Consider the following 25,553-nt stretch of genomic DNA (forward strand, 5'->3'; position numbering starts at 1 on the left):
ATCAAAGTTTCCTGATGAATCTAAGTGACAGCTCAGCGTCAGCGACAGAAGGTGTGTTCGAGGAGACGACCAGGTGGGAGGACGGTACCACAGTGTCTCAAGCCCACAGTGAAACATGTTGGAGGAAGATCCAGGAGCATTCAGCTGAGTCTCAGGACTCGTCTCACTCTGTGTTGGTACTTGAGCTGTCAACATCTGCTGTGTTGCCTCTGGTCCAGAGGCTCTGGTAGTTCAACCCGTTCAGTTCTGATCATCTTCCTGCTCTTCGAAACCCTTGGACCCACTTATCTAGTCTGAATGACATCCTGATGTTGCTGCTGTCGACCCTGGTGATGTGAATCAGTGAGTCGATGTCTGGCTTCCTCCTCACATACAGCTCGGCATGTCATCATATATATATACATATACATATATATATATACACACACACACACATACATATACATATATGTATGTGTGTATATATGTATGTATACATACATATATATACACACACACTTACATATACATATATGTATGTGTGTATATATGTATGTATACATACATATATACACATACATGAATATATAATATATACACAATTGTTTTATATATCTATTTTATTATATATTTGTATATATGTGTATGTACACACACGCACGCGCACACACACACACACACACACACACACACACACACACACACACAGGCTGAACATCCAGAATAAACTCATGAACTCAGAATCACAACACTTCCGGTCCGGTAGGCGGCGCTGTGCTCCGGTCTTCAGTTCCTCATTAAATCTCAAGAAGAAGAAAAAAACGGAAACGACGTAATTTTCGCGCGAAATGCGGTGTTGTCTCAGCTCGCCTGGCCGCCGTCTGCAGACCGTCTCTGGACTCTCGCTGTCTCCGGCCCGGGCTGTGGGTCGCAGCAGGTGAGCGGCTCTCTCCGGGACGCAGGTGTGATATCTGTATCGATCACTGATCGGGCCGAGCTCACAGGATGAAGTACCCCACCAGGCGGAGGCTCAGGCGGGTGTACCGCTGGTGCGGAGAGCCGCTGAGCTTCAACAGGAAGCTGAAGACACACGAGTACCGGTGAGTTTCTGTCTGATTCACGTGTTTAATGTTAAATCCTGCTGCTGATCACTGATCGATCAGTTCCTCTGATCAATCAACACCTCAGATTCACCTCTGCCCTCTTATTCTGTCACATGCAGGAAGTTTTACTATCAGGTTTTAAATATGTCTCATTTTGTTTTAGCTCATCTATAATTTAACTGGATTGTGTGTGTTTGTTTGAACCTCGTGTTAATGTCTTCTGTTATTTTACTGCTTTTAAAAACTTATTAAATCTCTTCATCCGTTTAAATTCACACACTTCCTCCTCAGCCTTTATTCTCCCGCCGCCAAAAGACAAAGCTTCATAAAACTTCTTAAACACAAGTAGTTCATTAATTAATGACTCATCAGCAGCACACACATTAATACAATCCATGTGTGTTAAAGTGTTAAAGGAGGATGTGTGATGATTGTCCACCTGTCAGATTCACACTGAGAACAAACAGGGCAGCACATCACCAGAGGGACGTGTAGCTGCTGTTAGCTGTTTAGCTCAGTTAGCCGTGCAGCTAGCAGGTTTGACTGCGAGCTCGGGGACCAGGGCGGGCCGGGGCTAGCTGGTTAGCATGCTAACTTCAGCGGATATCTGTGCAACACGACACAGATTTATCAAAGCTGTTATTTATTCATTATTTTAACTGAAAGTCTCACATGTGAATGAAAAGCTCCATAAATGAACTTTCCTCTATTTATTCTCCTTTTTAAATGTATTTTAACACTTTTACTCTGTTCAGCCAACATCGTTTTAAATAGTCGTGTGATTCTCTTTCAATGTGTTTTACGTCTTATTTTACTACTTTAACGTGTCTGAGAGATGTTGGAACAAATACACTTTCTATATTAAATTAATAAATTCACACATTTCCTCCTCTCACACCTGCTGTCAGAAGGAAAACACAATATTTGTCCAAAAACATGTAAACAGGAAACAGTTAGTCCTTTAATTGATCAGCAGCATGCAAACTTTAATAGTTAATGAATCTTTGATCTTAAGTAAATGATTACTTTACTTTTATCTGGCACAAAGCAGCGTTTCTCCCTGATTCAAATAATATGATGATCTAAATTAACTAGTTTTAACCTCTTTCATGTGAATAGTTGCAGTTTTTCTCTGAGCTGCATCAAAATATAATCTTCATTTTTGATAAATCTGCAGATTATTTTCTTGATTAATTAATTAATTGTCTTTAAAGTCCCAGATCCCAAAGTGACGTCTTCCAGTATCATGTGTTGTTCAGTCATCAGTTACCAGCGTTTCCCTCTGATTTCAAACTGGACGGGCGTCTCTTCTCTGTCTCTGTGCCTCAGCTCGTTGGCCATCAGTGTGGAGGGTCTCCCGAGGACCACCATCATTAGCACGGGCCAACACATCCTGATCGAGGGAGACGATGAAGACAACCCGTACGTGGCCAAAGTGGTCAAACTGTTCGGTGACGGTGAGTCTTTCCTCTGACGGACGCTTCGCTCGACTCGTCCTCGAGGACTCGTCGCTGAACGTCTTGTCTCGTTGTGTTTCAGAGAGCGGGACGCAGAACAAGGCAGTGGTTCAGTGGTTCGTCCGCGTTTCTGAAGTGCCCTTGAGCAAGCTGAAGCTGCTGGGCAGAGAGCCTCACCCTCAGGAGATCTTCTACTATCAGGGACGCTGTGACGACGAGGTCGACGCCGACTCCATCCTCAGACCTGTGCAGGTGAGGGACGCTCGCCTTCGTCTGAATAACGTGAAAATACTCCTGATGTTTATTTCTGAGACGGACGAGTTCGCTTTTCAACTCATTCACTCACAGGAGAAACATCCAGCAATGATGGATGATAATAATAATAAACTTTACTTATGTAGCATCTTTAAAAACAGTTTGGAGGAGGAAACTCAGGGAGGAATTTATATAGAACAAACACAAAGAAGAAAGAAAGTGTGTTAAAACAAGAGGACACAACAGAAAGTGTAGAAACACAACAAGTTAATGAGTCACTACAAGTTAAAGGAATAAAAGTGATGAAACAGGCAAAATCACAAAGTAACGCAAATAAAGAGATAAATAATAAAGGACGGTAAGAAGACGACGTCACATGAGAGAAATGAGAACAGATAAATGGACTGAGAGCAGGAGAAGGAATAAAAAGTTTAAAAAGAGTTCAGACTTCACATGACACAAGTCTAAAGTGTGTTTTATTGCTCGCTGGGTTTAACTACGACTCTTCCTGGAGTCCACGAACAAACACAGGAAACAGAACTCCTCACATCCACACAAGGACAGCAAAGAAGTTTTAAACTCGTTAGTTTAAAACTAAAGACTTCTGGTCCCGAGTCACATCCGGTGCTTTAATGTTCATATTTGGGTGAACTGTTCCTTTAACTTCCTGTTCCTCCGCCTCAGGTGAGGCACCTGGACGGAGCAGCTCCGTTCCCGGACTCTTGCGACAAAGACACTCTGTACGTGAAGCTGTCCTGGGACTCCAAGACCTTCAGAGAGGTGGAGTCTGAGGCCTCGGCTCCAGCGTCCTCCCCTCCTCCCTGTCCCAAACCCTCCCTCCCCCCCTCGCCCCCCTGCTCCCCACTCGCGGCGGCTCCGGCGTCTCGAGGCGCCTCTCGACGCGCCCTGCCGACTCCGGACTTTGCCGTCATGCGGCGGGCGATGTCGGGGGAAGTGAGACACGGCAGAGCCACGATGAGCGCGGGGAAGGCCGGCGCCGCTGAAGCCGAGTCGCTGCACTCCGCCACCAAACTGTCAGCATCGAAATGTCTGAGCGCCAAGAGGAGGGACGCCACGGCCAGGACGCCCGGCGTCCGCAAGAAGCTGGAGCTCAGCGGTGAGTCGAACAACTAGTTACACACCGACTCCTCTACTGGTTATAGAGAAGACAGAGGAGGTGTCAGAACATTGTTCCAGCTTCTTCTCTGCTGCTTTTCTTTGTCATGTCTGACAGGAGACGAAGAGTCTTGTGGTCTCCTGATTAAAATGATTCTTCTGACAACGATACAATAACTGCAGATATCACAAAGTCTGCCATTGATTCAGTTCAGGTGCCTGCAGCCGATGAGTTGACATCATCTGCACATTTCAGAAAAAGCTCTTTCAGCTCTTAAAAGTAAAGAAACAACACTTAAATAACTGTAACTGGGCCGAGGCAGTAAAGTGTGTCACCACTAACTCTCATTATCATGACTGAACAACAAGAACTTTGATTGAACTTAAACTGATGCATTGATCCAGAGCGGCGTCACTTTGTTGACGACGGAGCCTTTAAAAGATCTGCAGTTAATTTAATTCACAAAGCTTTTGTGCGACTGTTCTGACAGTTAAACAAACAACATCCACGATAATATGAGGAGACATTTTATTAAATCATATTTTAGTTTCAGAGAGGTCGTTTCTCTCTGTCGTCATTTTAAGATCTGATTCTAGAACAAATAAAGTCTCATTTCCTCTGTGAAACTATCCTTTATCATGTTATTAATTATTTGATTATCTGATGATGAATGACATCACTCTGCTGGTTGATGACGTCATGAGGTCATGTTTCCTGTCGGCAGGTCCGGACAAGAAGTCGATGATCTGCGAGGATGTCCTGAGCCAGCTGCTGGACGAGGAGCTGGAGTCGGGGGTGATGTTGGCTCAGGGGCTGTCGTCCTCTCCCCCTCAGGCCCTGCCCCTCACCCACAGCCTCACCCCCCTCAGTAAGGCCCGCAGGGCGCCCGCCGCTGTGGGCGCCTTCTCCCTGAAGCCTGCCACCGTCGTCCTCAACAAGTGCTCTCTCTCTGAGATGAGTCCTCCGTCGGCTGCCAGAGGCGACTCCAGCAGGTCAGAGTCGACACCATCACGCCGTCACATCGTCCTCAGTGTAGAGTTTTAATGTCGGCAGGTCGACACGCGGCTTTAACGCACCAGAACTGATCTAATCTATTATTAGAGGGTTAACTGGAGGAGCCCACACCCAGCGTCAAGGTTTACTGTTGTTGCTGTGGGAGCTGTGCGCTTCTGCTTTAACTCAGCAGCTCCAGTGAAGATTTCATCTTAAAAAAGAGTGTAAAGTTCAGTTTGTCATTAACCATTTATTATCCACACTCGTACATACAGAAATCCTTTTCGTCCTGAAGATCTGTTCGTCCCAAACGAACAACAGGACATCGTTAGTCTCGAGACCTGATATCTGTATATATAGATGTACTGTGGCATGTAAACACCTGACCTCTGTCAGCCCTGTGGACAGGTGTGTGTCCTCAACCAGAGTTAATTTGTCGTTTGAAGTCAAAGCGGTTAAAAAACAGCCCGACTGGTTCAGAGCTCAGACTGACCGGCGCCTCTTTCAGGGAGCTGTTGGATAAAAGTCCTCAGCGGGGAGATGTGATGGAGGCAGGGTTACCGAGCGGCTCGGTTAAGACGCCGAGAAGAAGGAAAGGCACGCCGAGGAGAAATTATACCACCAGGGGGCAGACGTGAGTCAGACACTGGAGGCCTGGTGGTTTGAATAATATATCTTTGAGTCCTGGAGAGCAACAAGGAGAAGATCTTCACTCCTGTGGTGGTTTTCTGTTTTCAGTCATGTGAGGTGTGAGTCTGCACAGCTGGTGTCACACTTGGTGTAAACTGTCACACAATGATTATTGATGAGTGACTGAGTGAGTGGGTCGATTGTTCTCGAGCTAATCATGGTGATGTCTTCAAACAGAGCGACCACTCCTTCTCGGAAGAAGGAACCGAAAATCCTGAAGGAGCCGGCCCTGGGAGTCCTGTGAGTACATTCAGACACGTTTACTCATTATTATTATTATTATTATTATTATTATTATTATTATTATTATTATCTCATCTCATGAGACAAAGACACTGAGGCTGTATCATACATATCTATATTTAAATATCTGATCTGTTGAAAACTAGTGGACATTCAGACAAGAGTCTCACTTTAGTTTCTTTATTGACACCACAGGAACGAGGACAAAGACTTATTTTAAATCCTGTCAGCTCGACTGTTTTTCCACCAGTTAAAATATTTTTTCTTGTTCCAGCTGACGATCAGAAATCAGTCCTAACATTCAGATTAAACGTGCTCCTCCTCCCTCTGTGGCTGTGTGATGTGTTCAGGGCCGAAGTGGATCATGAAAACTCTCCGATGCTGCCGGGCGCCACCACCCCGAGGAGCTCCAAGAGGAAGTCGGCCCAGCTGGTGTCGTCTCGCATCAGAAAACAGCTGTGAGTGTGTCAGGACATCATGTCTGATCAGCTGATTGTTGCAGAAGGTTTCTGGGTCCTCAGAGTTCTGAGCTTCACTGTCTGTTTGATCAGGAATCTCCTGGAGAACCAGCAGGACCTGGACTCAGACGGAGAGGACGAGGACGAGGACGAGTTCGTTCCCTCCAAGAAGGAGCTGCAGAGCAGCAGCGAGGACGACGGCGAGGAGGACGAGGAGGCAGCGATGGACAGTGACGAGGAGATAGTGTCGAAAAAGGGCCGACATGCTGCGTCGGGGCCTCGTACTCCTCGCTCGAAGCAGAAAACTCGCTCCTCGACCAGAACGCCACGAAAAACTCCCAACAAGAAGGTGAAAGTCCTGAAATCCTCCAAATCTGAGAGAAGCTGCTCACTGCTTCTTTGTCCTCACCTCGTCTCCTCTGACCGTTTCCTGTTTGACAGATCGCACCCGGCACGCCACGGACTCCTCACCGCGCCACTCCCAGCATCCCCAGCAGGTCGCTGCCGGTCCGACAGCCTGCTAACGTTCTGGAGGAGGCCCGAACGAGGTGAGACCTCTGGCCTCTGATTCAAGTGGAGGACTTTGCTGCATTGAACTATTCCTTTAACCTTCTGTTAGTGTGACTGAGGGAGGCGAGCAGACGGTCTACACACTTGTTGTGTGTTAATGTGTGTGCTTGTGTGTTCAGGCTGCACGTGTCCTCGGTGCCGGAGTCTCTGCCCTGCAGGGAGCAGGAGTTTCAGGACATCTACAGCTTCGTGGAGAGCAAGATCATCGATGGAACAGGAGGGTAAGATCCAGAACCTGACGCTGGTCCGGTCTTTAGTCTCACGTGGATCTCGGTCCGTTATTCCGCCTCACCGTCTGTGTGAAGGTCACAGAGGTGGGATGGGGACGCAGTCTCGCTCCACCTCTGATCAGTGTGAGTGTGACGGTCTGATGGCCTTCAGTCTGACAGCTAAACAGATCCTTCACTGTCAGCTGATAAAGTCTTGATGCGTCCTCTTGGCCTGTTCACTTTTTAATTTGACATTGCGACCGCAGATCAGGGAGGCTGTGGGTGAATGACTCAGCCAGGAAAACGAAAAGGAACGACAGTGACGTCACCAGAGCTTTTCTGAGAAGTTGAGAGATTTTCAACTCGAAGCGACCGCACAAAAAATGGCGGCGTGCTCTGAAAACAGACACTGGCTGCTGCGCCTCTTCCCTAGTGACAAGTTTTAGGATGTTTTCGTAGATAAATATAAAAATGTCAAGTCCTCCCCACAGAAAGAAACAGGAAGTCCTTTGTTTTTCAGACTTGTTTCAGTCCACTGAGGCAGATCCAAGCTGACAGTTGGTGGGTTAGCTTTAGCTTTTGTAGCTTCCACTTCAGATTTTTCTCTGTAAAATCTTGAGGATTAGTGATTATCTTCTGTGTACATTGAGGCAGCTACTTATCAAATGATTTCTGTGTTTTGTTCCAGTTTCTTCATCAAAAAGTTTTGTTAGGAGTTAAGTTTCGGTGCAGCTGCTGCTTCTAGTTATCCTCCAATAAATGAAAGTTCAGTTATTGTTTTTGGTCCAGTGATTTAACTTCATGTCTTTTCTTTTTAATAGCTGCAGTTCCTCGGGCTGCCACGTTAAATTGAGACGATGAAACGCCACAAATCTTTGTTTGATAATTGAATAAAATGATTAATTGAAGTATTTTAGCTCCAGTAACGTCATTTATCTCCTAATGATAATAAAAAATCTCACCTCGGCCGAAGCTTCCTCAGTAAAGTCTCTTTTCATTCAGGAGCTTTAAACCGATGCAGCGTTTGATTCAAAGACAGAAATGATTGTTGTTGTTTCTGTCTCAGGTGTATGTACATCTCAGGTGTGCCCGGCACGGGGAAGACGGCCACGGTGCACGAGGTGATGCGCTGTCTGCAGCACGCGGCCGACGTGGACGAGATCCCTCCGTTCCACTTCATCGAGATCAACGGGATGAAGATGACGGATCCTCATCAGGCCTACGTCCAGATCCTGCAGGTGAGAGCGGAGGACACACCTGAGCAGCTCCACAGACCAGATCAGGATTTAAGGTTTCATGTGGAAACAGATCCTGGTGGAAATGCAAATTTATTCACACAAAATAATAAAGCTTTGTTGCTTTTTTTTTTTTAGCTCTTTGGATCCAAAACCCTTTGACAAGTCAAGCAAACAAACATGTTCTGTTGTTGATCAGCATCATAACTGTTATATATTCAGTCTGCTGTCATCAAAGCAGTCAAACCTGACACACAACTACTTTACTGAACGTCCAAACCTGCTGCACAGACTCTTTGACATCTGTCTCTTGGGAGTCTCCCAAATTTAGCAGAATAAGGTGAATTTTTAAAGAAAAATTCAGCAGCTGTGAGAAAACATATGTGTTCTCTGTTGGTAGAGCTAGGCTAGCAGTTTCCATCTGCCTACAGTCTTTGTGCTAAGCTAGGCTAAACTCGTCTCTGTACTGAACCTGAAACCATCTTCTCATCTGACTCCGGAGGAGACGAGCGTCGGTTCGTTTCTTTAGTTATAGGAGTCCGTTGTGTTCACTGACCGCTCGGTCTCGTCTCTGCAGAAACTGACGGGTCAGAAGGCCACAGCGGACCACGCTGCAGCTCTGCTGGAGAAGAGATTCAGCAACCCGGCACCCAGGAAGGAGACCACGGTTCTGCTGGTGGACGAAGTAAGAGCTCTGTTTCTTCTATTAACGGCTACACAAGTATTACAAATATATGTAAATCACAAAAGGATCGTTCCACGACAGCTCACACAATATCCAGAACTTTTCCAGAAACTGTTCAGTTCATGGCACCGTGCAGAGTCCTCCAGCTGTGCTCCAGATACTTTTTAAGTTCTGAGTATGAGTTTGGTGATTCCTTGTATGTGTGTTCAGAACCTCGCCTCACTAATCTTTCACCAGATTGGGTTGAAATTTGTCCTGAACATCCGAGAGACCCTACGGATCATTTACAGCTTTCACTTATTTAAATAGTTGTTAATGATTTTTTTTTCACCAGCCACCACCATCTGTCACATCTAGAAGTGATTTGGTTCTGGATGAAAGTCAGTGAAATAAAAACCTTAAAAGGCCCGTGAGGTGTGTTAAAGATGTTCAGCGCTGAGAGCCACAAACAGGAAGTCAGACTGTGCTGAGGGACACACTCACATGTTGGTGGTTTGAGTCTGAACATGAGGTTTGTTGCCATTAAAATGAATATAGAATAACATAAAATAGCTTTTATGAAACATATAATCGACGTAAACAAACATTTCTTGCTCTAAATGCTTTATAAAAAAATCTCCCTGAAAATAAAGACAACTGGAAAGTTGATATTCTTCCTCAAAGTGAACTTTATTATCTTAAAGCCCGTTAAAGTCACCAGAGACGACCGGAAGGAAAGAGCTGATTTCCATCACAGAATAAAAACAAAAATATAAAGCGAGAGTTGGTACTGAAGTTAAATCACTCGCGTGTCACACTGTATAATCTGACGATAGACATGACCACAAGTGGGTGTGAATTGTTTCAGTTTGACAAATTCAGAGACGAGCGATCTCTATTTCTGAACACTTCCTCTGAATTTCAATCTCGTGTCTGTAATTGTTGCGTGTCTGTAGTTTGTCGGGACATAAAACCAACGATGGCAGCGTCATCAGGGCTGATTCTCTTCATGATTCTCCTAAATATGTTTTAAGGTCTAAAACTAAATCAGATGAAGAAACTATGGAGCCCCCAGAGGGTCATGGCGTCTACTTTGCAAAAGTAGTCCTAAATAGATTCTCACCGTGACCCTCGGAGAAACGCTGCAGGTGACGGGGGAATATTAATGCAGAAGAACAACCTGAGGAGAAGATCTAGTTTACAACAGTATGATTCATGTTGTCAGTTAATCTTGTTGTGATTTTGATAATTCTACACATTTTTCTTCTGATATTGAAGTAAAAGAAGGATTCACTGTTCAGCTCATCTTGTGTCCGCTGAATGTTTCATGTTTATTAACCCTCTTTAACCCTTCGTGTCGTGCAGTTGGACCTGTTATGGACCAGGAAGCAGAACGTGATGTACAACCTGTTCGACTGGCCGACGCGGCGTCACGCCCGCCTGGTGGTGCTGACCATCGCCAACACCATGGACCTGCCGGAGAGGATCATGATCAACAGAGTGGCCAGCAGACTGGTGAGGGAGCTGCAGGAGGCTGAAACATCAGACCTGCAGCAGACGCTGCTGGGAGGCACCGTGTCCAGTTCAGCAAAGTTTAATCCATCCATTGATTTTCTTTCTGCTGCTCGTCTGGGTCCACGTCACGTTAATTATTAATATTGTTATCGGGAACAGTCCAGTCGAACACAAGGAAGTCTAGTCTGAGATGAGTTAAAACTAGACAATACGAGTGATCACACGTTGAAGGATTGAATTAAGAACAGATCAAAAAGATTACGGGCCGTAAAAAGAATAAAGGCCAATAAATAGATTGTTAATTAAAGGCTCATTCTGTGAACCTTATCTCAGGTGGCTCGTTCCAAAGTCAACGGATCCTGACGGTGCGGTCGCCCTTTGTTTTGAGCCTTGACTTTGGGACGACCAGAAGGATCTAAGGCTGCGAAAAGGCTCATATGGAAATCAGCATTTCTACTATGTAACTTGGGGAAAGACCGACGAGCTTTAAAAAGTAATCAGCAGAATCTTAAAATCAATTCTAAAACGGACATCATAACAGGGGTGTAAACTGTTATTCTGTGTGGTGCTCATGCAGACGTCATCTATAACCTCTAACCTTTATTGTTGTTGGAAGTGACTCAGCAGCTTTTCCAGCACGTCTGTGTTAGCTGGCGTCCTCCACGTAGCTTCTTATCTCACTGGGAGCGTTTCAGACGTGTCCTGCCGGCGTGATTGTGTTCAACTGAGTTGATTTTGTCAGTTGTCCTTTTGTGCCTCTGCTGTGGTTGAGTAGGCCATGTAGTTGGATTGTTTCGTTATTTGTCTGTTTTAAGTTTATTTATTGTTAATGTTTCTGAGTCTGCACCTGGTGTCTTATTTTAATTATTTTATTTCTGTCTGGCTCGATCTGTTCTGTGCCGATTAACGCGGCTGCGACTGCGAGCAGCTCCTTAAACTCTATTATTTGAGTAAACGTTTAAATATGGCTTCATGCAACTTTAACACAGATGGAAAAACACAGGTTCATTTATAAAAAAATGAAGAAAAAAAATCCACACTTGTACTTGACGCTCTGTTTGTGTGAATGTTTCAGGGTTTGACGAGGATGTCTTTCCAGCCGTACAGCTTCAAACAGCTGCAGCAGATCATCATGTCGAGGCTGAACAAGGTGAAGGCCTTCGAGCAGGACGCTCTCCAGCTGGTGTCCAGGAAGGTAACTGACCAGGACGTCTATCACGCCGTCTCACCTGACATGTGCTCATCCACAGCTCTGTACGCTCACCGTCCTCCTCCTCTCGCAGGTGGCCGCGCTGTCGGGCGACGCTCGCCGATGTCTGGACATCTGTCGCAGGGCCACGGAGATCTGCGAGCACTCTGCCGCCGAGCCTTCTGCCACAGGATTGGTGGGGATGAGTCACGTGATGGAGGCGCTGAACGAGATGTTTTCGTCCGCCTACATCACTGCCATCAAGTGAGGGTCTCGCTCCGGTCGCGTTCTTGATACACTGATGGATTTGTGACGACATGAAGTGACTAATGTGTGTGTGTGTGTTCAGGTGCGCGTCGCTGCAGGAGCAGCTCTTCCTCCGGGCCGTCATCGCTGAGTTTAGGAGGCTGGGATTGGAGGAGGCCACGTTCCAACAGGTAAAGACCAAAGTAGGCTCAGTAGAGCGCATACCTCCGCCAAGGCCCAGTTCACCCCTTTAATTCAATCAAGCCTAATCAAATATCAAGCTCTACAGCCCTGTATCAGTATAAACTTTACACCAATCATACAGCGTCACCATAAGATCATCAAATTCTATCTATCTATCTATCTATCTATCTATCTATCCTTTCCAGATCCATGTCTCGACCATACTCTTTAATTAATTTAATTTCAGAATGGATCAGCAAACAATAATGGCCTTTTTTTCTGGGCTCAGACTCGTCCTCTATCCACGTTTGGTGGAAATCTGTTCAGTAGTTTTTGTGTAATCCTGCTGACAAACCAACAAACCAGTAAACGGACACAGGTGAAACGTCGGTGGAGGGAATAACAACTAGAAGTGCAGACCATCAACCACCACTCTGGAGTTTGTCTTTGCAGAAGTTATAAATGAACATCTGTGACGAGGAAAGAAGCAAACAACCTTGAAAAAACACTTGACTCACCTGTTCACTCTTTTGTGTTGTGAAGCCACCGTCGTGATGTCACTTCCTGTCTAGCTGTTATTTCCGCTGTTTGCGCTCACATGTTCGACAGTGTGGATTCATTGTGGTAAATGTGTCTGTGGTATTGATCTGTACTCATGCAGTTTCCCCTCTGTCTGGACTGTCAGGTGTTCGTGCAGCACCAGGCTCTGTGTCGGGTGGAAGGTCTGCAGCCCATCAGCGTGTCGGAGGGCCTGGCCGTGTGTCAGCGTCTGGGGGCCTGCAGGTTGCTGCTGCTGGAGCCGAGCCGCCTGGGAGTCCTGCAGCGCGTCCGGCTCAACGTCAGCCAGGACGACGTGCTCTTCGCCCTGAAGGCCGACTGAAGGGGAGACCCTCTTCAGGCTGTCTGTAAATATTATAGATACCTGATACTTCGTGATTGATAATGTTGTATTTGCATATTTTCCACAATGTGCACTGTGCTTAATTTGTCTTATCTGTGATTGGTTTTTAGTTTTAGCCTCTTTTTGGGAGAATATTCACTGTAGAAATAAAATCTACCCAAAGAACAGCAACGGCACTCCTTATTTTATTTATTTAACACCTGAGCAGTGTCTGCAGGTCAGCCCGTACGCAGCCTGAGAGGCAGAACTGAAGGTTCACAAATACTCTCTTCTGCTTCTTAAACTCAGTGTGGTGAGGGCAGCCATTTTGTCGACTCTTCGTCAATCTCACTGTGGTGTCGGGACAAAACCAGAGAGACTTCAGGAAGGAGATCAATCTGAAAATATGAGAGGACATGGAGAAGATGCAGTCGAACTTAGACAATCGTAGAAGATTAAGCCTTAATGATTTTAGTTACCACTCTACATGGAAGTCGCCCATACGAGTAGTAATACAGTAAAAGTATCTGATATTAAATGTACTCGAGTATCAAAACTAATTTTCTACAGTACAATACATGTACTCAACGGTGCAGTATGTAACAATTTGGCTGCCTTCCGAATTCATATTTAAAACGAATGTGGGACAGCATGTCATTAGAGACGAGGAGTTTATTGACTGCTGCACACACACACACCTCTGAGTTTACAGCACCTCCTCAGATCTCAGCTGATTAGCTGGGCTGCTGTAACAGTTGTTGTTTATGGCACCAGCTGTAGCTTCAGGTGAAAATGGCTAACGAGATGAGTAACTGTTGTGAGGCAGAAGTCTCGTTCAGTTTGTGCTTCTCACAACTGGGAATTTGACTCACATTTGAAACCAAACGCACTCTGTTGAGTTTCTAGATTTGTGGGTTCAATTCCTAGAAAGACAGACGGTGGGAGGACTTCACCTGTTTCTGTTCATCGTTTCATTTCTCAAGAACTGTCGGCCACAGTGAGGTCCACACGCACATACAGTACATTTAATTTAAAGTCCTGGGACATATTGTGTGATGTGTGTGTAACTTTATACATCTCGGAAGCAAATATTTTATAATTTTATCAAAGTGAATTCAACTTCTTTATGAACAAATGTTAAATCTTATCAGATGATCAGGTTTGAAATCAGCAACAGCTCAACAGTCCTGACTTCACTGTGAGGGCAGTAATATCTGCCTCTGAGTCAATAAAAACCAGATCAAAAGAGAAGTGAAATGTTGGAAATGTATTCGACTTGTCAGATATTGTGCAGATCTAGTGAAGCTCACTGTCATCGAGTCGTATCCAGGGCTGAGCTTCGTGTATTTACTATTTGTCATCTGTAAATCTGTAATCTATCGTTTGAACCAACGCAGTCACGTTATTAATCTCTAAGGAATCTATTTTTAACCTTTACTGTAGCTACAGAGGAGCTCTGACTCACAGGCCGATGAATTCTCAATGTTATTGCTCATTAAAGAAACTGGAGGTTTCATTACGGCTTCACAATCACAGCCTCGATACTACTGACAGCTGAAGGGAAGCGTAACCTATATTAATACATCACACTTTTTATTTTATTTTGTATTAACAAACTGAATCTGCAGAGTAGCTAATACAACTATACTACCATGGAGAGATGATCCTTTATTAATAGACTAAGTCTAAGACATTGATGTAATTGTTTTACAACCTGAGCGATTACAAGATAAGTGTGCAAAGTTCAATGACAGTTTAATAATAAGCAATTTAACACTTTCATTAAAAAATAACTGTTTTGGATTTCAAAAGTAAATTCAGACCAACACATTCAGAAACAGGAAGTGCGACCTGAGTGTGAACATGTCTCATCATGTTTCATGTCTGAGTGGGAGGAATCATGAATACAGTCTTTGTTGGAACCGGAAACGTTCTGGAGAACTGGACCTCTCACTGCTTTTCTATTCTACAATACGAGTTATGGCAGACACAGTTCAGTACCTCAGCGTGACCACGACAACACCCAGACAGGAGGAATACTGAAATGAATATAACACATAGTGCTTAAAAACTCAGGTCTGTTTACCAGAGATTCGAGGTAAACATCATCTCAAATCCCCTTTGCTAAATGTTGTCTTTGTTGATTGATCCTTGACTTGATATTGTCCATTGTATTTTAATTACACTGTTGACAGCACAAATAATCGTGTTATTCTCACGGGTGTTGCTCTCAGCTGCTCGCTTTAAGGGAATAGTTCACCGAAAACTGAAAATCCAGTCATCATCTACGTCGCCCCCATGGCAGTGAGACGTCAGTGAAGTCTGACTCAGGACTCAAGACCCAAGACCCAAGACTCCAGAAGCTCCAAATCCCAAAATGTCTTAAAAAACATAATTTACACCCATTTTAAAGCTGAAATCTTCACTGCTGGGATGAAACCCAGTCTGAAGCTGGTGGACCACACGTCCAGGGTGTAAATAACATCTCCTCAGATCAGGTTGTGATCTCGGGGCTTCTGCAGACTTGGATCACAGCAGACGAGCTGTTTGGAGACATCTGATGTTTAAATCATCTCCAGCTGCTTCAGCTGTTCAGCAGAACGCTGCAACTCTGTTTTACTGTGAAGCTCCAGAAATGTTCTGTGGACGACGAGACTTCACCTGACTTCAGAAATCCTCCTCTCATGTGCAGAACTTGCCTTAGAAACATCATGTTTTTAAGTTTTCTTCACCATCAACGTAATCGAGTGACAGTTGTGTGTATATACATGAGTACTCTGCAAACAGGAAGTGCTAACAGCTAATTCTGCAAAGTTTTAATGGAGTTTTGGAGATTAAAAAACAAAACAAAAACAAGTCTGCAGCTACTTCAGTTGTTTAGCTGAAGACTTCATCTGTGAACCTGGTTTTCAGTTAAGTGTCTGAAATAAGCTCTTGTTTTTTTGTTGTTCTGCCACATAAACACATCATCATCATTAAATGTCCCACAGTTTAAGTATAAAGCTCCGGCGTGTGTTAAAAACAGCAGCTGCTAACAAGTGTCTATAAACTAAGCTGTTTACTGCCAGAGATTTAATTTACGCTTCATAAACCACCAAAGTGCTGTTAATCTGTGAAGATTATCTGGACCAACAAAACCTGGAAGGATCATAAAGTTGTTTGAGACACAGATTATTTTTGGCGATAATCCAAGTCTGCTAACTTCCGGGTTAGCCGGTACAGATACTTAACGCGTCACTACAAAATAAAATAAAAAGAAGAAATAAAGTGAGTGTGTGTGTGTGTGTGTGTGTGTGTGTGTGTGTGTGTGTGTGAGTGTGACTACAGAGCCGGTTGCCGACCGGCGCGCGAGAATTTCCAGCGGCCTGTCTGAAGTTTTCTGCCCGGGGACAGACGCTGTTTTTCGGGCAGAAATGTGACGAAGAGTCGGTCGGGCAGACACTTCTGCAGGAATAACTGCGGTATTTTTATGTTTGGTCCTGTGACGTTGCTTTGTGGGACATTTCTCTATATTTGTTGAGTGGAGGACCTGTTCAGTTATCACGACACGCCCCCGCTCACACTGGCACAACACTTGTTGCACATCACCTGTTCTGAAAATCTTCCGGGGGCACCATTCTCACGAATTTCTCCCGATTTCCACCGAGACAACAATGTTGCTACACCAAACCGTTTCCGGCCGGACAATAATAACGGTTACACCTCGAACTCGAGCGCGGCAATCAGAACAGGAGAAGGAGAAGAGACATGGCGGGTGAGCGGAGGAAACACAAGGTTGGCAAGTACGCTATGATCTACAACTACACGGACACTCTTCATCAGCAACACAACAGAAGTGTCTCTTGTCTTCTAAGATGTGGACCTGCGGTTCGGCTCGGCTCGGCTCGGCTCGCTGCCGCTGCGGGACGTTTTCAAACGGATTCGTGTCGCAGACCTTCGGCGGGAGATGGAGACGAGTGGGGCGGACTTGTTTTGTCCTCCGACTCAGACAGTTTGTGAAGTTTAGTTTCTGTTTCACGGAGTTTTACAGATGCGTTCAGGGTCTGCGTGTTCTGCCTGAAACGCAGTTCACAGCAGCTCTGTGTGTTTGAGAAGTGATGCCGTTACTTCCGTGTGGGCAGGTGTTTCATCGCGCTCCTCCTGGACCAGATAAAAACTGCCCTCTCCTAATTCAGACAGTCTCCATCAAGAAGCAGGGGCGTCTCCATCCCAGGGTGAGTTCACCTTAATGTGGCTTCTTACATCTTTTTCTTTTCTTCTTTTCATGTATAATTATATTGTTAATGGACATTTGCAGAAACACCGATGCACTGATATGTGATTGCTGATGAGTCAGTTTCAGACTTGCTTCATGACTTTCCTCCTGCTCGCAGTCTGTTGATCTGTTTTATTATTATTTATTATTTGCTTTTGTTCATTTTTAATCTATTTATAATTTTTTTTTTTACTCCTCTGAATGTTTTATCTGTTCTTCATTCCTCTGATGTGATGTCTTCTTCTTCTCATCGTCCTTTACTGATTTTATTCTTTTATGCATCTCTTTACTTGCATCATGACCTTTTCCGTGACTTTTGCCTGTTTTATCACTTTTTACCTGTAATGACCCATATTGTCCTTTTCTGTTTTTACACCTTCTGTTCGTTTTTCCTCCTCTTGCTTGCTGGGTGAAGCAGTTTAGTAAACTCTGTTTTTAAAGGTGCTATGTAAATATAGTTTATTATTATATCATTGTTATATTGGTTTCTTAAAAGATAAGTAACCGGCGATGAAATGCAGAAGGTGGTGACAAAGTGAAGCGTTTCATGTTTTTTTAAGAACCCATCCACACCAACATGACCATATTAATATAGGCTCTGTGTGTTCAATACGTAGGTTACTATAAGCTCTCTGTTCAGTCTGTGTGACTGAAATGAGCTCATGATGAAGCCTGATCCTCCGAGCGCACATTAATTTACACTATTGAATCACTCCTTGTTCTGTAGACTAAAATAAAAAGGCATAGAAACAGATTTTAGTCATGTCATTATAGGCTACATTATAGGTATATAATGTATATAAATATAAATGTATATATAAATATATATACATTTTTATATATTTAATATAAAATGTATATATTTAATTTGATGTAATTTAACAGACTGTTCATAAAGTATAACCAGATGAGAACACTAACAAACTCGTTATAGAGAGCTGAGCGTTTAACTGCATCTGGTTACAATAAAATCTTTGTGTCAAGTCCTGACACAGATCGAGTAGATGAATGACACGATCGTGTTGAAGGTCAAATTATGACTGAGACCAAAACAGACGAATGATAAAAGATGTTTCACAACATCAACTCATGCTTTGAGTAACATACAAGCAAATATGAAGGCGTCGGCTGCCATCCCAGGTTTTGCAGTTTGCAGACTCAAAAATCTACTTTTCTTACAGATTACACCTTTAACAGATCTGATATTCAACATTTTACTGATTGTTGGAATCTTTTATTTATTTATTTATTTATTTTTTTAAATCTGATTGTTCATAAAATAGTTTATTATTTTGTTATTACACCAGCTCACTTAGGTTTAAGACAATCAGTTAAATTTGTGACAGCAGTGTTTGTTTTTTCCCGCGGGCTGCTGTTTCTCTCAGTTTCTCTCTGTTAATGGACATTTGCAGAAACAGGATGCAAACAGTGATCGATGATGAGTCAGTTTGAGCTTCTGAGGCACTTTTAACTTTTTCAGACTTGCTTCATGACTTTCCTCCTGCTCGCAGTCTGTTGATCTGTTTTTATTATTTATTATTTGCTTTTGTTCATTTTTAATCTATTTATAATTTTTTTTTTTACTCCTCTGAATGTTTTATCTGTTCTTCATTCCTCTGATGTGATGTCTTCTTCTTCTCATCGTCCTTTACTGATTTTATTCTTTTATGCATCTCTTTACTTGCATCATGACCTTTTCCGTGACTTTTGCCTGTTTTATCACTTTTTACCTGTCATGACCCATATTGTCCTTTTCTGTTTTTACACCTTCTGTTCGTTTTTCCTCCTCTTGCTTGCTGGGTGAAGCAGTTTAGTAAACTCTGTTTTTAAAGGTGCTATGTAAATATAGTTTATTATTATATCATTGTTATATTGGTTTCTTAAAAGATAAGTAACCGGCGATGAAATGCAGAAGGTGGTGACGAAGTGAAGCGTTTCATGTTTTTTTAAGAACCCATCCACACCAACATGACCATATTAATATAGGCTCTGTGTGTTCAATACGTAGGTTACTATAAGCTCTCTGTTCAGTCTGTGTGACTGAAATGAGCCTCATGATGAAGCCTGATCCTCCGAGCGCACATTAATTTACACTGTTGAATCACTCCTTGTTCTGTAGACTAAAATAAAAAGGCATAGAAACAGATTTTAGTCATGTCATTATAGGCTACATTATAGGTATATAATGTATATAAATATAAATGTATATATAAATATATATACATTTTTATATATTTAATATAAAATGTATATATTTAATTTGATGTAATTTAACAGACTGTTCATAAAGTATAACCAGATGAGAACACTAACAAACTCGTTATAGAGAGCTGAGTGTTTAACTGCATCTGGTTACAATAAAATCTTTGTGTCAAGTCCTGTCACAGATCGAGTAGATGAATGACACGATCGTGTTGAAGGTCAAATTATGACTGAAACCAAAACAGACGAATGATAAAAGATGTTTCACAACATCAACTCATGCTTTGAGTAACATACAAGCAAATATGAAGGCGTCGGCTGCCATCCCAGGTTTTGCAGTTTGCAGACTCAAAAATCTACTTTTCTTACAGATTACACCTTTAACAGATCTGATATTCAACATTTTACTGATTGTTGGAATCTGTTTTATTTTTTTATTTTTTTAAATCTGATTGTTCATAAAATAGTTTATTATTTTGTTATTACACCAGCTCACTTAGGTTTAAGACAATCAGTTAAATTTGTGACAGCAGTGTTTGTTTTTTCCCGCGGGCTGCTGTTTCTCTCAGTCGTGACGTTTTTACAGTTTCTTAGCTTCCTCGGCTTATCGGCCAACGTTGTTTTATGCTATTAAACAACCTCTGCAACGATGTCATCGCCCATCACAGTGTTTCACTGAAGACATCGTCATATGCCAATTTGGCAGACATCGCTCAATTTTTTCTTTTTCTTTTAACAGTTTTTATTGATTTTTCATTGCATATCGTACATTTGTTTGCAGCTGATTTGACATCCTAATGTACACATCGTAGATCTGCAGCATTATCTGAATAATTCCCTCCCACTCAACTCAGCCATCCGCCCAGCCATGCCCACGTGTCCCCTCAAGTCCAGATTATCACAAGGACAAGTGTCCAATGAATTGTTTTCCCAACCAAGGATCACAGAAGAGAGGTATACTGTACATTAAGTTACTGAGTAAAGAAAAATAAGGGGGAAACGAAAATGGATGATGGATTTGTAAACTCTCGTTCTGAGAAGGGTCCAAATCTCTCTACGTTTTTGCAGAGAACCTTTTAGGAGTATATCTGGTTTTCTCACATCGCCCAGTTTTAATAGAAGTGGTGGTCAATTGATTCACACTGTGACCGTGTGTGTGTGCACGTCTTGTTTGGGGTACCTTAGTTGACCACAAAGCACCACGCCCCTCAGTACTGGAAAATCTTGGTAATAGTCACTCATTTCCTGTCAGCACATCTGCCAGGAACAAGGGGGTTTTCTTAGTGAGTGAGAGAAATTAATTACAAAATGACTCGTGAACATACGTGACATACGTGAACACATGTATTACCCTGATGTGCACATGATCATCGTGTCATCATTTTGTGTGGGTTCAGATCTTGCTTTAGTGTACTTGTGCACTTGTTGTACACACAAGCCCTTCACACACACACAGGGCATGAAAGTACCGTTCTGTAAGTAATAACACAACTGCTGTCGAGCTTTTTTTTTTTTTTCCCCCGTCACCGCAACAGAAGATTTTGTTGGTTCAAATGATAAATGTCAAAGTGTGTGAGAAGTCTCTCTGCACCAGACCTCAGTTTCACATAACTCCACAAAGCTGCAGCCTTGGTTAAGACTCTCTGTGTACAACCAGACGATCAGAGAAAAGGGAACAAAGACGGTGAGCTTCACTAGATCTGCACAATATCTGACAAGTCGAATACATTTCCAACATTTCACTTCTACTTTGATCTGTTTTTTATTGACTCTGAGAGGCAGATGATATTACTGCCCTCACAGTGAAGTCAGGACTGTTGAGTTGTTGCTGATTTGAAACCTGATCATCTGATAAAATTAAACATTTGTTCATAAAGAAGTTGAACTCACTTCTTCAAAGCTGTTTGATAAAATAATAAAATATTTGCTTCTGAGATGTATAAAGTTACACACACATCACATAATATGTCCCAGGACACGTCTACAAATTAAATGTACTGTATGTGTGTGTCGACCTCACTGAGGCAGGCAATTCTTAGAAAGTAAAGTCCCTTCAACGATCTTTCTTTCTAGGAATTCAACCTACAAGTCAAACATCAACTCAACAGTGTGGTGGATTTCGAAAGTAAAACATGTGGTGTGGTGTCATCTGCACTGTCGAGAAATAACTAACTGTGCGCCCAGTCTGCATCTTTGATATCACAGCAAATGCCACGGCTCAAATATCATTGTGTTACCTCATAATAGATAGCAATAGATAGTGACTAAACAGATATTTATTTACACGAAATTCTTCAAGATAATTACTTTAAAGGACACCTTTAGATGAACCTGACACCAGAGTCCACACATTGTTTCCTCCAATCAGATAATTGTGTAAAAAATATCTGTAACCAGAGTACTGTAGCTACACACAGCTGTATAGATCTGTTACCACATGTGATTTTGTGAGAAAATTCATTGTCAGTACTGTGGAAACTTTTCATGTCTGACTCAGCTGGTCCTATGTCACCAAAACAATGTATGTTAAGTTAAGAAGATCACATTGAACCAAAAAAACATGAAGGTTTCTTCGAGGTAACAGCCTTTAAGAATTAAATGACCTTTGTGTGTGAGAGAATGAAAACATCAGGATATGCACCTGATGATGTTTAAAGGACCTATTTGTAAGAAAGGTTGATTTTTGAGTCTCACTCCCAACTCGTCATAAAACTGATGCTTTGTCAATACAAACACAAACCGCACCTTTAATCTAACTGGTTTACTCTGAAAAGTCAGATAACTAAGACCAGGTAACATTCGAGTGCAGTAAACCACTTAAACAGCAGCGTCACGTCTGTCATGCTGCTATAAATCATGTGTACTACATCGTAGAAGACACATTAGTCATTTTGGGAGTCATTTCTTTGGAGGTGTTGGTGTACGCACACTGTCAGCTTCTGATTCAGTCTGTTGATGTTTTAATGGGAACTTTTCTCCTTCCCGTCTTCCCTCCGTCTCTCAGAATGGACTGCTATAACTCTTCCGTTCCAGCTGCAGTGAATGCCACCATACTGTATGACTTCAAGGTTGACCAGGGAGATTTCTGGAGCAGAAGTATTGAGGATGTTCAGGATCAGCCTCTCCCCCACTGTTCCTCGTCCTCCCTCCCTCTCGAGACAGGGTGCACCGTCTGTCTCGACAAGGTCGTGTACGCCGTCTGCCGTAAACTGAAAGACGGCGTGGACCTGACGATGGAGGCTGGAGAGCACCACATCAAAATCTCCAAGAGCGGTAAGAAGCGCTCACACTCCTGCCCACGGCATCCTGGTGGTTTCAGAGTAGTAGCAGTGCACGTAACGCTACACTTTCTTTTTCTTTACGAGCATCATTTGTGATATTAACTAATCAGGGGATTTTTTCTGCAAAATCGACAAATCAGACACACAAAAGAGATTTTTCATGTGTGGAGGGGATCTTTGTCATTGCTGTGATGTTTAACTGTGTGTCTGTTTCATTACAGATTGCCCCAAACTCTCTGATGGTGAGCGTCACTCAGTCATTCTTCACACACTTTTTCTTTTCCCCCAAAAAACTGTTTTTGTTTGTTAACTTTTGTTAACTGGTTGGTGTGCACGGACCTTCTAATGTGAATTTCAGCGATGACTTAATTCTTTTATTTAATCTGTAACGATATGTATTTGAGATGATTGCAAATCGAATGGCCAGAGAGAGAGAGAGATCTATTTTAAACACTTCACGTCACACTATGAACTAATTTAAACGTTAACCAACACATTTCAGCGTTTCAGAGTTTATAACAGTCTTTAAAAACTGATGTGTAAAAAGTTTAAGTGACTAACCTTTAGTTTTTATCCTGTGATGCTTGTGTTTGATGAGCTGCTGATAGTTTTAGTCATTCTGTGGTTCATGTTTCATGTTGTATTGAGTCCGTGTCTGTGAATGTTTGGTGTCAGTGTGTGATGTTTAGGTTGTTTAAAGACGGACTCAAACCGCCTGTCTGTTCCCTCTGTGTCTCACAGATGCTCCACAGTGGCATCTGCCCGTGGCCATCACCCTCCTCGCCCTTTTCCTCATCATCTTTGTGGTGTGTTTTTATTGGAAATGCTTCCGTAAACCAGAGGAGCAGAGCAGGTACGTGTAGTTGTAGTTTAGTGGTATTTGAACATGAGTCATCAGTGTTATTTTATCATTAAGATGCATCATGTTGTTGTTCTGTATGTTAGCTTGATGATTTATTGTCAAACCTTCCTGTGTTCACAGAGACGAAACCCAGACGCATCAGGAAGCTGAATCCTTTCCCCTCGCTGCCGTGAAGCAAGAAGCTTTGCTGAAGACCTCACCTTAACTTTTTTAAAGTCGATAAAATAATATATATATATCCATCCATCTGTAGCAGCACTCACTCTATTTGCTATTGTCAATAAAACCAGATAAAAAGAGCAGTGAGCTCGTGTGATATCTTACAGATCTACAGTAGCTGTGTATATATATATATATATATATATATATATTTCACAGTCTGATATTTCATTAGTTTGATGACAAACTGAGACTTTAATTGACTTTGACTTGGAAGATTATATTTTTAAAAGTATCTGTGTCTCCATTCACAAATGAAATACAGAGCCGAAGCCCCGCCCCTTCCTGTTCATGGACCTTATTGATAAATCTTTGTCTGGTAGTGAATGAAGAGAGAAAGATGTATTGATCCTGTTTGAATTGTGTCATGAATCGCACAGATGATGTTTGTCAGTCTGTCATCAAACTAATGAAACGTCAGACTGAAAATACGTCATTATAAAGATGACACAGCCAACAGGCTCGTTAGTGACGTCACAGCCAACAGGCTCGTTAGTGACGTCGTCTCCTGACTTAAACACTGTAGAGCTGCTCCTGTATATCAGCAGCTCACAGAACTGAACCAGAACTGCAGTTGTCAATATGAGCAGATTTATTGTGATGTTCATCTTGTTTACGAGCTTTTCTGACCCAGCTGGCTCCATGTTGGTGTTGGTTCTGGTGCTGATGAGACGATGTAGTTCACTGAGCGCTTCAACACAAAACTACATGAGGTTTGACTTTAATACAACAAACTGACAAACATCATGTGACTCATGACCCAGTTCAACCGGATCAGTACATTTCTCTTTACACGGGAAGGGGCGAGACTTTGGCCCTCTATTCTGACTATTCAGCAACCCGGCGTGATGTCTCGATGGCTTGTCCACTCTTATACAGTGAAGGGAGGCAACTCGTGCTTTCCCACAGGAAGTTTGAATACTCATGCTTGATGTCAGCCTCTGAGTGTGCACGACTGCTCGAAACACAATAAATGATGGCTGCTTTTATCAAATATTTCAATCACACGCCATCACAGCTGCAGAGTTAGACACTTCCTCCTACAGGTTCTTTGGAAGTCTTTCACATTTAGCGTAAATGACAATGATTACAGGAAAAGGTGACAATGAGCCATCATGTGGCGATGCACTGGTGTCATGTAGAAGAAACCACAGAGATGCAGAGGTGAAGCTCTGATGTTAGAACAGGGAAAATCAAAGGTTTGACGATTTTTACTTTGAAACAGTTAAATCAGTTAATAAGATACTAAACTAAGCTGTAATCAAATATAATCTGCTGGACTGCAGTGTTTCAGGGTTGTGGTCACACTTGGCAGGAAGTACATTTACTCGAGTACAATCTTGAGACACTTTGCTTGGGTATTTCTATGTTCCTGTACTTTATACTTCCACTTCACTACATTTATTTGATATCTTTAGTTACTAGTTAGTTTAAAATTAATTTGTTTTCACAGCAATCAGATAAAAACACTAATTTAGATGATCAGGAATGAATATCGGATGCGGATAATAAATCATAGCATAAAGTACATACATGTAAATGTATAATTTAAAACTTTTACTCGAGTACTACTCATTGGTGATACTCACTTTTGCAACACTGTCATTATAAGTGAAAGTCAGTGGTGGAATAAAACCAACTACATTTACTTCAATACCGTACTTCAGTATAATTTTGCCATATTGGTACATTACTTGAGTATTTACGAGTGATTCCGCTGATGAACTGCAACATTTACTCATGTAAAT

General features: G+C 42.6%; 2 protein-coding genes across 5 annotated transcripts; both read left to right on the forward strand.

The window, feature by feature from the left end:
• The first annotated feature begins 822 nt into the window (after positions 1–822).
• Positions 823–13,174, forward strand: orc1 (origin recognition complex, subunit 1). Of its 2 annotated transcripts, XM_084355969.1 has the most exons (18): positions 823–1,079; positions 2,412–2,539; positions 2,622–2,791; positions 3,479–3,911; positions 4,636–4,903; positions 5,413–5,538; positions 5,772–5,834; positions 6,188–6,295; positions 6,389–6,644; positions 6,737–6,843; positions 6,985–7,086; positions 8,141–8,312; positions 8,887–8,994; positions 10,339–10,488; positions 11,564–11,683; positions 11,772–11,941; positions 12,027–12,114; positions 12,792–13,174. In XM_084355969.1, exons 1-18 carry the CDS (start codon positions 985–987, stop codon positions 12,984–12,986), a joined length of 2,859 nt encoding a protein of 952 aa, XP_084212095.1. In that variant the 5' UTR covers positions 823–984; the 3' UTR covers positions 12,987–13,174. The 2 variants fall into 2 exon arrangements, with proteins under 2 accessions (XP_084212095.1, XP_084212096.1); XM_084355970.1 differs by lacking the exon at positions 5,413–5,538.
• Positions 13,175–16,618: 3,444 nt separating this feature from the next.
• On the forward strand, positions 16,619–23,885 carry LOC311258304 (uncharacterized protein). Of its 3 annotated transcripts, none has more exons than XM_084354462.1 (6): positions 16,619–16,986; positions 17,108–17,200; positions 22,448–22,716; positions 22,946–22,966; positions 23,466–23,577; positions 23,707–23,885. In XM_084354462.1, exons 3-6 carry the CDS (start codon positions 22,449–22,451, stop codon positions 23,789–23,791), a joined length of 486 nt encoding a protein of 161 aa, XP_084210588.1. In that variant the 5' UTR covers positions 16,619–16,986; positions 17,108–17,200; position 22,448; the 3' UTR covers positions 23,792–23,885. The 3 variants fall into 3 exon arrangements, with proteins under 3 accessions (XP_084210588.1, XP_084210587.1, XP_084210586.1); XM_084354461.1 differs by having other exon boundaries at positions 16,619–16,977; XM_084354460.1 differs by having other exon boundaries at positions 16,619–17,200.
• The last annotated feature ends 1,668 nt before the right edge of the window (positions 23,886–25,553 follow it).

This window comes from Pagrus pagrus (genome assembly GCF_965226575.1).
Source record: "Pagrus pagrus genome assembly, chromosome: 6".
NCBI classification, from domain to species: Eukaryota; Metazoa; Chordata; class Actinopteri; order Spariformes; family Sparidae; genus Pagrus; species Pagrus pagrus.